The 15861-nt window shown below is 36.7% G+C and overlaps 1 protein-coding gene across 4 annotated transcripts in view; it reads left to right on the top strand.

Moving 5' to 3' along the window:
- The window catches only part of LOC140135392 (myosin-binding protein C, fast-type-like), an 89827-nt gene that overhangs the window by 67589 nt on the left and 6377 nt on the right, over positions 1-15861 (top strand). For all 4 annotated transcript variants that reach the window (XM_072156868.1, XM_072156866.1, XM_072156864.1 and 1 more), the window contains 7 exons: positions 519-653; positions 1287-1454; positions 2214-2302; positions 4033-4228; positions 12469-12608; positions 12692-12851; positions 15386-15522. In XM_072156868.1, the coding sequence (XP_072012969.1) occupies positions 519-653; positions 1287-1454; positions 2214-2302; positions 4033-4228; positions 12469-12608; positions 12692-12851; positions 15386-15522 (1025 nt within the window). The remainder of the gene's footprint in view (positions 1-518; positions 654-1286; positions 1455-2213; positions 2303-4032; positions 4229-12468; positions 12609-12691; positions 12852-15385; positions 15523-15861) is intronic.

Raw genomic sequence — 15861 nt, 5'->3', positions numbered from 1 at the left:
AACAATTTTCTAATTCTAGTGAATCTAACCTTTCAACAAACTTTGCAGAATTCAGTAGTCAAGTGTGTACACATGAGGAGTAACACTGTTCCTAGTCATTTTAGGACTTGTAATCTTCCTTTATAACAGCTTTATCCTCAGCAGTGTCTTCCTGTAAAGTTACTACTGGCTCAAAGCTGCGGGGAGGAGACTTGGCTGGTGTCAGGCACTGCTCTCCTTCTCCCAACATTAAGATGCTATATAATCTGACACATCAGAGACCCTAGGCAACATGGCTACACAATCCAGTCAGGAAGGAGGGAGGATGGTAAAAGCCAAAGAAAGTGATACATATTACACATTAGGCAGTAGTGCTACTTATTTTTGAAAAGTTAGTTAAGCTTTGTGTAGTGCTGTGGAATCTGTGTGTGCTATATAAATATAGGAATTATTATTAATATTATAGTTGAAAAGTTAGTGATGTTTGCACATGTGTGTCTAGGTTTCCTAAAGAGCTCATAATCTATACTATTTTTTAGCTCCAACTAGCGAACCTCTACACTTGACAGTTGAAGACGTCACAGACACAACCTGTACTTTAAAATGGAGACCCCCAGATCGTATTGGTGCAGGGGGAATTGATGGTTACCTCATTGAGTACTGCAAAGAGGGATGTAAGTATGGACAAAATTTTCACAATATGTCAGGGATGTGCCTATAAGTGCTTTCCAGTGCTCATGAATATTTTAAAGGTGAGCTGTAATTGGTTGCCATGGGCAACTAAGAACATTCTTACTTTTAGACAGCTTGATAAATCTGCCCCATAGTGTTGGTGGGGTTTAATCCACTGATCAGGTGTTTAAGTGTCACATCACAGGCCAGGGAAGCAGAACCTGCAGACATTGGATCACTCATTGGATCATTGCTTTAATCAGTTGAGCCGGGAGGGTACTGGTTGTTGGACATTTCCCCCTTCCCTACCATACACGCTTATATTGCTGACCTATTTTACGGATAGGATAAGATAACAGTATTTTATTCCTTAAAAAAAATCTAAGAATTACTAGGTACAAATATAACACATTCAAATTTCTCACACGTTCATTGAATCTTTTTTTTTTTTACTCTAACTTAATGCTTTTTTGTGTGCTATTAGAGCAGCAGGTCTGTGTAAAACAAACTTTAAAGCCAATTCTACATCTTGTCAAGTTTTTATTCAGTTTTCATAGTTATGTTACTACCTAATATACTTTCCTTATGATTTGTATATAGTGGTATACTACCAAAACAATTTACCTTTATTTCAGCTGATGAGTGGATTGTATCTAACACTGAGCTTGTGGAAAGATGTGGATACACTGCAAAGGGTCTTCCCACTGGGGAAAAACTTTTCTTCCGAGTTATTGCCATGAATATAGCAGGCAAGAGTGAACCAGCAACTCTTGGTCAGCCAGTTACAATCCGGGAGATTGTACGTAAGTATATTTTTATGCATTTAATAGGAGCAATCGAGGAGAAACATTTTTGTTCGTAATGCAAATGGTGGCGAAAGACATATCTTTGGTGTTTTTTAAAGTGTACTGTGGCTAAACTGCCTGGTGTCCCCTATAAGTAATACTATTTCTGGCAATTTATTATATCTATTCTTAGTAGACTCATTAATGTAAATGAGCCTACTGCAGCCCCCTGGTGTGCCTAAGTCTCCTATTGCACCTGTTCCTGGAGTATAGCAGACATTACAACTTAGCTCTATTAAGCCATTGAAGAGATCTAAGAACACAATCACATGCATTGCGTCCTGTGTGGAGTCCAAGCCAACAAAAAAAAATTATTACATCAGAATTCTATTACTCTGCAAAAGATATCTTATATCTTTCAATAATATTTATTTCAACCTTCAGAAATTTTGACTTTAAGAACATTACTTATTTTACATGATATTGACAACATTTTTATACGATTTCAAGATATCTTATCCACTTACTGCAGAGAATATTCATCTTGTCAATTCTTTCTGTGGATTAATACTGTGAATTTATCCATATGCAGTATTTCTCAATTGCCCATAACTGAACATTTTTTCATGAGGGCAAAAATAGCGTAATTATGGACACAAGCCATTTTAGAAAAAAACATGGACACTGGACACGACAGAGTTGTGATAAGTCTCCCTGTCTCATGGACGATAAAATATCCACATGGTGTTCATTATACAATATTCATTTTGTTTACAGAGTCACCAAAGATCAGATTACCAAGACAACTGAGACAAACCTATATTAAGAAAGTTGGAGAGCAAGTCAATCTTGTTATCCCCTTCCAGGTATGATGAACTAATCAGAGAGGTACTCGCAAGTTGGATGTGCTTTTTTCTTATTGTTTTTTTTGTGTGGTTTTTTTTTTGGTGCATTAATTTTTTTACACATATTTTGTGACATTTTCTTGTGCACGCTGGAGGGCACCATATACTGGGAAACCTGGTTTGCATCTGATTTATCTTTGTGTTTTACCTACTTACAGATGTTGCCACTTGATATACTATTTAACAGTGCCAAAAAATTCCAGTCCACATCAGGTGTAGGCAGCAGGTTGCTATGAGTTGTGCAAAAATGTGTGCCTCTGAAAGTAATTACAAGAAAAAAGTTTCACATAAGATATGGCTAGGGGAATGTGATGTATAGGAGCTCAAGTAGGTTTCACAGAATACTGAACTCAATCCAATAAAATGTATTTAAGATAAACCTCAATTTCCAAAACCTCTCTAAAACCTTGTGGAAAGGTGCCAAAGAAGGTTCTACCTTTATTTACTTACAGAAAGGTACAAACGTGATATTATCTCCCATTTTGGTAGAGGATTTGCAACAAGGATAGAGGTGTGACATTTTATCCTTATACTATGTAAGGTCTTCATATTTGTGCAAGTTTTGTTTCACCAATGATATTTGTTAATGAATTTATAATAAGTGTCATGATCACAGGTGTAGGTTAAGGAAGGGGGCCTCTTGGGTGACACTGGACCATCCTCTGACAGCTCTCTTCCCTCCAACCTAAGCTATTTTAGCTGCAACCACTCATCATATACAGTATAAGGAAGATGGGACACCTTGAATAGACTATGCCCAAATACAATATTACACTCACCAGTTAAGGAATCAATATTAGGTAACATTTATTCTAAATTTATGGAATTGTTAGAAAACAAGAAGGCTCTTATTAAAGTGCATACAAACAGAGGAGAAATCGTACAAAAAGGTAACATAAAATAACATATTCATACAATGCAAATATAAACAGTTCGATAAAATAAAAGGGTTTAAAAACCAAACTTACTACATTGGATGATGTAATAAGTCTGGTTCTTGGGGAAGAAGAAATAAGTAATCAATCTATGCGCTAGGGATCCCCAAAGAATGACAACTTATTATGGTGACACTTTCACCTTAGTAAATCCCTCCTGCAGCCTGTGATGACATGAGAACGGGTACATGTACGGTATGTTAAAGTCCTTGTGTTTTACGAAATCTGCCATGTGGCATCCTACAAACATGGTTTTTACACCCATCTTTTTTTCATTATGTCCCGCATAAATACATACTAAACATGATGATAACTGTAGTAATAATTTGGTAATTATCTAAATAATCCATGTTGCTGGGGTGTCATGCAGTGGCCTTTGATACAGTAACAGAAGGGACCTGAATGGAGTTATCAGGGAAAAGCATGTGGCCGGAATATGAATTATGCCACATATTACTTTGATGTGTATAGCAAGATGAAGGATTATAGATGTGACACCTGCTATATATAGCATAACCCTTTACTGACCTCTTTAATGGATGTTGATAGAATTCCCCCCACAAACCCTTATGTTTTATGATAGTAACTGGTTCCTGTGGATACTGGTTTCATAGCCCAAGCATACTGGGCTGGTTTACTGACAAGAAGGGGAATTTCAAGGGAGGGGCGCCTACCTCTCATAATTTTGTTGTATCCCTATCCTCAACCAAAAAAATAATAGCACTTTTAAAACATATTACACTTCATTTATAACAGGGTAAACCAAGGCCAATTGTCACCTGGACAAAAGATGGCCAACCATTGGATCCAAGGCAAGTCAACATCAGAACTTCCGAATCCGACACCATCATTTTTATAAGATCCTCAGAGCGATCTCATTCAGGGAAATATGATCTGTCTGTGCAAATTGAGAACATGGTTGATTGTGCAACTGTGAGCATACGTATTGTGGGTGAGTACTTTTGCCTTATATTAGTCATCTGGAGGCCTGTTCCATTAACATACTTGTTACACAGCCATTGGCCCCAGCATATTCTACTTGTTATTTGTGGTGATGATATCTTGTATTATAGTTCTGCTTGTTATAGACTTAACAGAGGCCATTCTGAGCAGTGGTGAGAATATTGGAAGCATGAGAACACATGGTTTGGCTTTGAAGAACGAATAAAGAAAAATGAATGTTAATTGATAACCATAAATGTGGGCTTCTGCATCTTAGAAAAGCGCTCTTCAACATTAGACATACCTTGTATATTATTGATGATTCTCTAGTAATTGTTGTTATGAATTATATTTCATAATATGGAAGGTCTCTTATTCCCAATGTCTGATACCAACTCAAAGAGGAGCATCATTCATATTAAAAAAAAAACAAATCACATTGGGGAAGAGTTTGAAGAAGTATGCAACTCAAAAGATAAACAAGTGTTTATACTGTAGTGATCAGCATACATTCCATGTATCAATCAATGTAACCTACAAGGGTTAACTGACCATGTGAAAAGTAAACATATAGCAACACTTATATTGTAATCCTCCTCAAAGTAAAAGTGCAACAAGGAGGCTGTGGGATAATGATATCAAAATGTTTTTTTTGGCTCCCTGACATGTGTTTTGACACCTTTATCTTGTGGTGATCAGTTGGTTTTGCTTACATCAGACTAAATTGTAGGACATGCTGTTAAAATGTTGTTGTTAATAATCCCCATTTGTTTTTCTATTAAGCCACACCCATTTCCTCACAAGCCACAATATTTTATATGTTTATGATCTTGTGTTTTTTGGTGCAAATTATGCCATCTTACCTAGTGAATTATGTAGGGTAGGTACTACTAGTCCCAGTCTAGTCCTCAGACAGCAAATAAACACAGGTGGATCTTTGTCAGGTGAATAAGCAATAACTTCTAATAAATTAAGTCATCAGCTTTGACAAGAAGAACACTTCAGCAGAACCTGAGCTAAAATTATCTGGGGCAGGAATCAAATTAGATCATTTACCATTCTGTCACATTAGTGAAATGTCCTCTTTGTGTTACCTAAAGTATATCTCATTGCCTGGACTGTTATTCTCTGGTTGTGTACCACTTTCCTATACTGATTCTTTTACTTTACCTTAAAATACTGCATTAAGATACATATTTAATTAGATTTTTAGAAAAAAGTAAAAACAACCAAGCAAGCAAAACATTTAATCTTCCATATTTTACTGATTTTCTGACAATAGTACTTTTCATACATTTTGTATGGAAGGGTATTTTAGTTAAAGAGCAACTTACTGTGCTGTTGCTGGGACATGGTTATGTTTAAGTAAGGGGCACTAATTCCTCTTTTGGCATGCACTGTATTCAAGGGCCTCTTAACCTTTTTCGGCCAGGAATCCAGATCATTTTTGGTAGCCGTTTTAGTATTCGGTCTGCTATTTTTATTTTGCTTTAACTTTACCAATTAAAAATGTACATTTTATAAAACAAACTCAAATGATGCCAAAGGTCTGATTTTCTCTATTTTTCTCAAAATACATCTGGAGTTACTGAATATATTTCACAGTCTCAATGTAAGCAGACGTCTAACTAGTGTGTTCATGTCTGTCTTCATATTGCTGACTGATGCAAGAACAAGTTTTAAAGTTCATGTGGGATGAATATCGGTAAAGATCAGGTTACCTTATCTGAACTATATTTAACTAATCCTTGTGGATAATATCCAGTTATGGATACTTAACTCCAAGCTCCAGCGAGCTTCAGAATGTGTAAGGTTTATTTTAATGCATCCGAATACAGAATGTAAAATGTGCATTTATTGGTCTTGAAATAGTCATGAAATGATCTCTTCCATCTGAGACGATTAATGTTTCCAGTTTGGCGTCTTATGTTGCCTAATTATTCTTGTTAACAGTGTTACCCTGAAAATAGATTTATTTTACTTCTTTTTCTTCATTTAACCCATAAATAAATTAATATCTGTTATATGGGTTTCATAGTTGGGCGCCTAAAGAAAATAGTGGATAACCCTTGCAGACTCCTGTCTGTCCATGCACAGTGTGTAATAGTCATCCAATCAACCTGTGATACTACATAAGTCCTGCAGTGGTCACTCTAGGCTAAACTTTCCTCAGCAGTATCAGTTGATTGTCTAATATTCCAGATGTCAGATCCACAGGGAAACAGCTGATCCTCGGGATACCATAGTTTGAAATGTCAGTTCTTTTATAGGCAGATGTGCATAAAAAGAGAAAGATTTCTACCAGGATCAGTCATATCACACATGGATTTTGTAGAGTGACTACACTCATTGGACAAGCTCTATTAAACTGGCTGCACCGGTTTTCTGCCTGACTTCAACCATAGAAGTCCATGCACCAGTATTCAATAATCTGGCGCACCCTGCACACTCCAGAGTGCTATTTTTATCAGGGTAAAAGTTCCTATAGACAAAATAATATATATACCAAACATGTTTGTATTATATGTTGTTTGAAATAAAGCATGTGGCTCCCTGTCAGATGCTTCTGCCAAGTCCCAGGAGGGGAGCCTTTCAAATTTTCAATGTCTGTCTGCTCTTTAGTATATTCACTCCTATCTTTGTTGCTCCTGGCTCCTCGCAACCCCCCCCCCCCCCCTCCATCCTCTCTTTCTCATCCTCTCCTAGCACTAAAATGCTCATCAGGGGGAAGGAGGGTCAGAGAGAGGACGGAAGTTAGGATGAAAATGAATGTTTTCTGCTTTTTGGAGGCATTCCCAGAAGTAGGGTTAAGTGTCCCAATTTTGGACAGCCTAATATTGGCAAATATTGTTTTTGTAGCCCTCATATGATATAATAAAAGTCTACAATTTAAATAATAGTTTCAGTTCTGTGTCACGTTAGGAGGAACATCCTGTTTCAAGTGATGGCACTGCAGTCTACCATCCAATTGAGGCCTTAAAGTAGTTAATCTCCACATTGAAAGCAACTAAATTGACCAGAATGACCTTAACTGGTCTTACTGGCAGGAAGCCTAGATTTTCTAGGAATTGAGATTCAAATATCTTCTGGCTTGATAAACTGACGTGAAGCTAGCCACACATACAGATGCACCCTGGTGTTGGACCAGGAATGTAACTGGGAAAGGCTGGGCCCCATAGGAGACTTTCTTTAAAAAAATCAATATATATTCTTTCATGTTTATAGAATCACAGACATTTATACACTCCTATAAACACATAATTAATATACTTATATACACACATGTACAGTTCTACAGTCATATACATACATACACCCTTACACACATATATACATGTGTATACCAATAAACATTTTTACATTCAGACACATACATTTAAGAATTTATATATACATTTATACACTTATTCAATTATACACTTGTTTATACAGTATATACACATCTTATGCACACATACAGTATATACACATCCATACATTTATACACACATTTACAGTGTATACACATCACATACACACATGCATAGTACATGCACATCATATACGCACATATACATAGTACATACACGTCATATACACAAATACATCACATATACACTATGTACACAAAAAACACACACTTTATACACACATACCATATTTGCACAGTATACACACACATACAGAATATGCACACATACATACACACATTCATATGCACACTTACAGAATTTATATACACACATATAGTATAAATAAATATACAGCATATACAGACCATATATACATATGCATACAGTATTTACACATCCTATGAACGGTTTATACGGTTTATACGGTATATAAACACCAAATATACATACAAACATATAGCATATACACACCAAATACACAATTATACAGTATATAGACAGCATTAGAGAATATGTAAACCAGGTCAGAACTGGGAGAGATTTCTACTGTAGTCTCTACTGGTTTTCCTTTGAAGATAATAGTAAATGTGACAGAGGGAACTCCCTCTGCCTACCCTGCTCCATGCAGGCCCGCCCCCACACACACATTCACAGTGGCGTGTGGGTCAGAGAATGGCTAAAACCGTTGGGGACGAGGAGATTCATGTGGTTTCTCTGCCAGAGAAATGACGGAGAAGCCATAATGAATCTCCCCCCATGTGTTTATACACTGATACACAACATCTAGCCACTGTCTTTTTTAAAAGCTTTAGAAATATTTATTTTTCCTTCATGGCAATGTGGAAGATGGGATTTATACTTGATTTTGAACAGTCTATTTATATTTTATTAGAATTTCAAGAATATAAAACCATGTAAGTCAGTTCTGTCTAAAATTAGATAAAATGTAGAACAGTTAAATCAAACTTTATTGGTTACATAATTTTATTTGATTAAAGATTTATTTTCATGGTCTCCCCTATGGGCTTCTGAACACCATAATTCAAAATATCACCTTAAAAGTGTCAACATTGCTGAAGTTTAATATGTGTCCCAGCTGCAGTACACATCACAGCCAAGTGGATGAAAAAGGAAGCTATATAGCTTACTGCAATAACTCAGTTCATTTTGCTATTTAAAGGGTTACAGGGGGTGATCACATGCAGATGAAAAAAAGGCCTTTAATTTGATGTATTTTAAAGGAAACCTACCATTTGAAAATGGTCATTCTGAACCACATATACCTGGACATAGCTCTAGATGAAATGAGGCAGGAACATATCTTCTTTAACCACAGAAACCAGCTGTCTTGCTTTAAAATTGAATCGTATATTATTCAAGTACCCATTCAGCGCTCCTGTGTGTGGGCATTAACATAATTATTAGCATAATTATTCAGACACATGGTGTGCCGTCCCCGCCTCCCCCCTCTCCCCTTCTGAGTCCCGAGAACCAGTGATGTCTCCATCAAATACAACCTATAAATCATACTGCATTTATCCAGAAGAAGGCTGCAAGGCTGAAGGTCAGAATAACTCCCTGGATCAACAGAAATTACTTACAAAAAGTTTTATTCTCATAAAATGTGATTGCTTTCCAGAAAGGCATCCAGGTCCCTCTTCAACATCTTAAAATGATCAGCCATTACAACATCTTGTAGGGAGTTCCATAGTCTCAATACTTGCACAGTAAAGAGCCGTTGTCTATATTGATAGTAGAACAGCCTCTCTTCAAAATAAAGAGGATGCCCCTTTGTTGTGGCCATAGGCCTAGATATATGGAGAAGTCTCTGTACTGACCATTCAGGTATTTGTACATTGTAATGATGTCTCCCCTTAGTAATCTTTTTTCTAAGCGGAACAATTCCAAGTTTTGTAATCTATCAATCAAATTCTAGTCCTCCCATTCCCCAAATAATCTTGGTTGCTCTCCGTCGCACCCGTTCCAATACTACTATGTCCTTTTTATACACTGGTTCCCACAACTATACACAATATTACATGTGTGGTCTGACCAGGGATTTGTGTAAGGGCAAATTATCATGAAAATCTTGATACATCCCATAATTTTATGGACGCCTGGCATTGATCACTAAAATCGAGTTCCCCAAGTTCCCCAAGTCTTTTTCTCCATCAGTTTTACCAAGAAATGTAACATTTAAAACATGCTTATAATTGTCATTTCCATGGCCCAAGTGCATAACCTTACATTTATCTACATTAATCCTTAAAAGCCATTTGTCATCCCTTGCCTTCAGTTTCCACAAATACTTCTATAATGTTAAACTATCCTCCTCTATATTAATTACTTTACAGATCTTAGTATCATCTGCAAATTTTGAAACTTTACTTTGGAAGCCCTGTGTGAGGTCATTGATAAAAAATATTAAAAAGAAATGGCCTCAATACTGACCCAAGTGGCACCCCACTTGTGACTTCAACCAAATCTGACAATGTGTCATTAACCCCATAGCGCAATAAGATATACCTGTACGTTTTATTGCGCATCGGGGAGTATGAAGAAGTCTCACGGGCTGAGCTTTCTTCATACTCCCCAGGTGCCTTCCTCACAATGAAGCAAACACCTGTTGCTAACAACCACGATCACTGATTGCTGCTGGCGGTATTAACGAGCTAGTATCGCGTGGGCACTGCCACCTTGGTTCCGATTGAAAAATATTAAAAAATCAATAAAAAGTGATCAAAAGGTCGTACAATGTTAAATACCATCACTATGAAGTGCAATTTGTTACGCAGAAAACAAGCCATCAAACAGCTCTTTACATGGAAAAATAATAAAGTTTTTGAAGGCGGGGAGTGAAAAATAAAGAGGCCTAAACGAAAAAGGGCCGGGTCCTTAAGGGGTTAATGATGACCCACTATTTTCTATCACTAAACCAATTTCCCTTAGTCCCAGCAGTCTCATTTTATGTACCAATCTTTTATGTGGCACAGTATCAAATGCATTGGAAAAGTTAAACAACATCCACAGCCTCCCCTAGGTCCAGTCTAGAACTTACTTCTCATAGAAGCTGATCATGCTAATGCTGGGTTATAAGTTTATATACAGTAAGATATTCCAGGAAAGCATCTCCAATAAACACCTCAAATATTTTCCCCAAAACCGATGTTAGACTCACAGGCCTGTAGTTTCCACTTTTTGAGCCTATTTTTATATAGCACATTTGCTATGCACCAGTCCTGTGCAACAGAACCTTTACTAATGAATCTTCAAATATTAGAAATAATGGTCTGTTTATCACGGTACATAACTCAAGCAGTACCTGGGGGAGTATGCCATCAGTGCTCGGGGATTTTAGTAGATTTGAGATTTTGCCACAACTCTCCCTGGGTCAAACAATTGGCATTTAATGGAGGATTTACATTATTCCTCATCATTTCCCATGGGGGTTTCCTGATTAAAGACAGTTGAGAAGGTGACATTCAATAGATAGGCCCTTTCCTCATCTCCTTCCACCATGACCCTTGAATTATTCCTGAGAGGGCCCACACGCTTAATTTTTAGGTTTTTTACTGTTTATACATTTTTGTAAAATAATTTGAACTTATTTTTATTTTCTATTGCAAGTTTTTAATCAGTCTATTTATTGATGCCTTTATCTGTTTTATTTTTCTCTTTATAATCCTGTAACGCCTCATCTCTACATTCTTGTTTTATCTTAAATACCTTACCTTTCTCATTTATTCCCCACCTTACTGCACTAGTTAACCACATTTTGTTTCTTGTTTCTACTGTGCTTACTCCCATATGGTATATTCTTTCACAGGACCTTTTTAGAATATTTAAATAAAATCCCATTTATTTTTGGTGCGTTAATTTTTGAGAACATTGTCTCGGTTTATGCTTAGCTGTTGAAAATTTTGCCTCCTAAGGTTCAGAGTTTCTGAACCCTGTGAGGTATGGTGGTCAAGATAAGGTCCAGGAGTGCCCCAAAGCCCTTTTGTTGGGTCTTGTACCACTCATGACAGGTAATTTTGTTATTACCAAAAACATTCTGCCTTTGTGGGCCTACAAGTTTTTGCCCCCCAGTCTATATCACGGTAGTTAAAGTAAGTAAGATAAGTACTTCACACAGGTACATTTTTGTTTGATAATATGCATTTGAAGAATATGTACATGGCAGATTAAATAAATATAAATTTTAATGGCATGATGCGAATACCCATTTATGCAAATAATTAGTTTCCATCTTTTTTGAAAATGTGTAGAAAGTGTAATAGGACTAATTTGTAAATTTACTTTCTAAAGTAATTTTTCCTTTTTAAAATAAAAAGCTTTTAAGTTTCTTAATTATTTGTCAGAAACAAACCTAGCTATTCCACCAATCAATAACAGCTCTGTTTCTCTCTATCTTCCAGAGAACTATTGGGTGAGCCTTTATGTTCTAGGAAGGCCAAGGGAAATTGAGTTGATGGTGGTTAGCACTGAAAGCCTAGCCTAATATTATTGGTATAGGTAGGATAGTCTTTATTGAATAATCTAAATACAGGTCGGTAGAAAAAACAAGGTCAAATGAGGTAGGCTGAGAAGCTAGCCTCTGTAGATAGCAGTTCTCCATACTCAGTTAGTATATGCTGAGTACAGCTGTTCCCTACTAAATCTCTCAGTTACAACATTGATAAGAAAACTTAAATGCTATAATTGACTGAAACTCATAAAGTGTATCAATATATTGCTAGAATACGTGAAACTCTTTAAAGGCGTTGTCCCACAAGCATAACTTATAATTCACTTCTGATTGCTGGGATCTCTGGGATACTACCTACATTTTTTACTATTCCATTCATGTATTTCACAGATAAACCTGGTCCTCCTCAATCTGTGCTAGTCAAAGAGATTTGGGGATTTAATGCACTGCTGGAATGGAAGCCACCCAAAGACAATGGAAATTCAGAAATTACAGGTTACACTATTCAAAAAGCTGACAAGAAGACAATGGTAAAATTGTTTGCTTTTCAACTATCCTATGGAGCATAATAATCTTTTCATGCCTATATCCTAATTCTTTTTTCTCATTTTAGGAATGGTTCACTGTATATGAGCACAATCGACAGCCTCGCTGCACAGTCTCTGACCTGATTATGGGAAATGAATATTATTTTAGAGTGTATAGTGAGAATATTGTTGGCCTGAGTGAGGCTCCAGGTGTTTCCAAGAACACTGCTGTTATTGAGAAAACTGGTGGGTAGAATATAGGCGACTATAGGGTATATTTATTATCTATGTGCATTAGTAAGAAGAGCCATAGGTCTTTTATTATAGAAAGGTAATATCACAAACTAGTTAAAATCCTTCATTAGTAAGCAGACTACAGTGGGTAAAGAAAGTATTTAGACCCCTTTAAATGTTTCACTCTTTGTTTCATTGCAGTCAATTGGTAAAATCAAAAACATTATTTTTTTGCTCCTCAATGTATACTCTGCACCCCATCTAGCTAACCTGTTAAGTGCTGCAGTCAAACCCGACCAAGGCATCTAACATCACTGCCAACGGCGCTGCCATTTTGGATGGCCAATCACCGCTCCCTTGCCGCTATGACATCATCAAAGGGTGGTGATCGGTTGCCATGGCAGCTTATAATCTCATTGAGACTCATAGGTTCGCCTAGCATAGTGATTTCCAATAGCCAGCTGATGTCTGGCTATTAGAGATCATCAGTCAAATTGCTATATAGTATAAAGTATGAGTAATCAGACCCTGCAGAGTTAAGGTACCCTATTCCATGGACTGGAATAATAGTAGAAAAAAATAAATAAACAGTAAAAATCATAAACAACTTATGTATCGCCTTGTCATAAAATGGCCATTCTATCAAAATATACAAAATCCATGAATACTTAAATAAAAGGTGATTAAGCAGTCATATAGGTCCCAAATTGATATTAATTAAAATGCCAGTACGTACTGATAAAAAATACACCTTGCATAGGTCCGAAAACCAAAGTGTGAAAAAGTTATTGGCCTCAGAATTTAGCAAAATGCTAATGTTTTTTTGTACATAAGATTTACACTTTTTAAATCTATTAAAACTTAATTAAACCTACATAAATTTAATATCCCTGTGATCGTATCGACTGAAAGAATAGAGAAGAAGTGTCATTTAGAGTATAGAATGAAAGAACAGAATGTTAAAACAGAGACCACAAGAAAACACTGCAAATGTGTTTTTTTTGTCAATTTCACTGCACTTGGATTTTTTTTCCAACTTTCCAGTACATAGCAAAATTCCTCCACTAAAAAACACAATTTGTCCTGCAGATAAAAAGCCTTCACACATCTCTGTTAACATAAAAATAAAACAGTATCACTTTTGGAAGGAGGGGAGTTAAAAAAAGAAGCGAGAAAACAAAAAAGAGCACATGAGAATCATAAGATCTAAGGAACTGCCCAAGGAGCTCAGAGACATAATTGTGGCAAGACACAAGTCTGGAAAAGGTTACAAAAGAATTTCTTCATCACTAAATGTTCCCAAGAGCACAGTGACCTTGCCATCCAGTCAAACTAAGCAATTGTGGGAGAAGAGTCGTAGTGAGAGAGGTTAAGAAGAACCCCAAGATTACTTTGGCTGAGCTCCAGAGATGCAATAGGGAGAATGGAGAAAGTTCCACAAAGTCAAAATATCACTGCAACCCTTCACCAGTCGGGACTTTATGGCAGAGTGTGCTGATGGAAGCCTTGCCTCAATGACATATGAAAGCCACATACACTTTGCCAGGAAACACATGAAGGACCCCCAGACTATGAGAAATAAGATTCTCTAGTCTTATGAGATGAGATGAAACCAGGTGCTGGTTGCAATTGAAGGAAAGATGAATGCGGCCAAGTACAGAGATATACTAGATGAAAATTTCTTCCAGAGTGCTCTGGACTTCTGGACTGGGTGATGGTTCACTTTCCAACAAAACAATGACCCTAAGCACACATCAAAATTAACAAAGCAGTGGCTGCAGAACAATTCTAGAGAAGATATCTACCTTTCTGTTTTTTTCTGTCAAGATGCGATGCAGAGTTTACACTAATGAGCAAGAGAAATAATTTTTTGACCTTACCAATTGGCTGCAATGAAACAAAGAGTAAAACATTTAAAGGGGTTTGAATACTTTCTGTACCCACCACATCAACAAACAGACAATAAGGTGCTTATTTACCTTTGTTATTGGAAATGTTTACTTAATTTTTGGTAAGGCTGTATTTGATTGATAAATCCCAATGATCACAATATAACAGCAAGTGTTATAATATTCTCAAAAATGATGCATGATTTATAAAATAGGCATTACATGGTGCCTAGTGAAGCAGGTAAGCACAGGTCTTCTAGGGGGCAAAAAACACTTACAGGTATGACCCTCTATTCTCTAGTCAGGGTTAGAAGAATTGGGTTATTGTTGATTTTGATATGTACAGTCTTTCTTTTAAATGTGAGATAGGTAAGGCCTTATTACCCCCTACCTATTAAGATCAAACAAGTACATGGGTAAGGCAAAATAGTGGTCAACTAACAAATATTTGGCCAACAACCCTCTAATTGTTTAGAGCCATCCTCCTGCATGAAGGAAGCTCTTATGTCCTAAAGGTACATATTGATAAAGGCTGTCATCATGAGATAAGAAATATTCTGTCTATTTGCTGCTTTATGAAGGAATCAAATCTGAAGAGCTGACTTGTGTACCCAAATATCCATTTAATGTATTTTACTGTATTTCTGCACTTCACAGGATTAATCTACAAACCTCGAGATTACAATGAAATGGATGTCAATGAGGCTCCTAAATTCCTTACTCCTCTTATAGACCGCGTTGTAGTAGCTGGATATAGCACAGCCTTAAATTGTGCTGTAAGAGGTCATCCAAAGGTACACATTTGTCTTTTGGGAAACACTTATACAAGAAATTTGTAAAATAGGGGACACAATATAATTTAGTCCTATATAAATGAAAATCAAATCTTCATGACAGTGATTTCTGTAGTAGTAATTTTATCAGGGCTTTTTAGTTTAAATAAGGCAAACTGCCTGTGTTGGCATTGTGATGATTTTCCCCTTTATGGCACCTTCTTGCCAAGTAGAGGGGCATGAAGAGAGGCTGGCATAGAACTGTGTGGTGTGCAACCTGGCCACCAGATACATGAGGAGACCGCAGCCTCTTGATGTATCTGTCTGTGTTCAAAGGGCCAGATTTCCTGTATACGCCGA

This window comes from Engystomops pustulosus, chromosome 6 (assembly GCF_040894005.1).
Source record: "Engystomops pustulosus chromosome 6, aEngPut4.maternal, whole genome shotgun sequence".
NCBI lineage: Eukaryota > Metazoa > Chordata > Amphibia > Anura > Leptodactylidae > Engystomops > Engystomops pustulosus.
The sequence above is the reverse complement of the archived record's forward strand: the minus strand, read 5'-3'. Positions and strand labels throughout refer to the sequence as shown.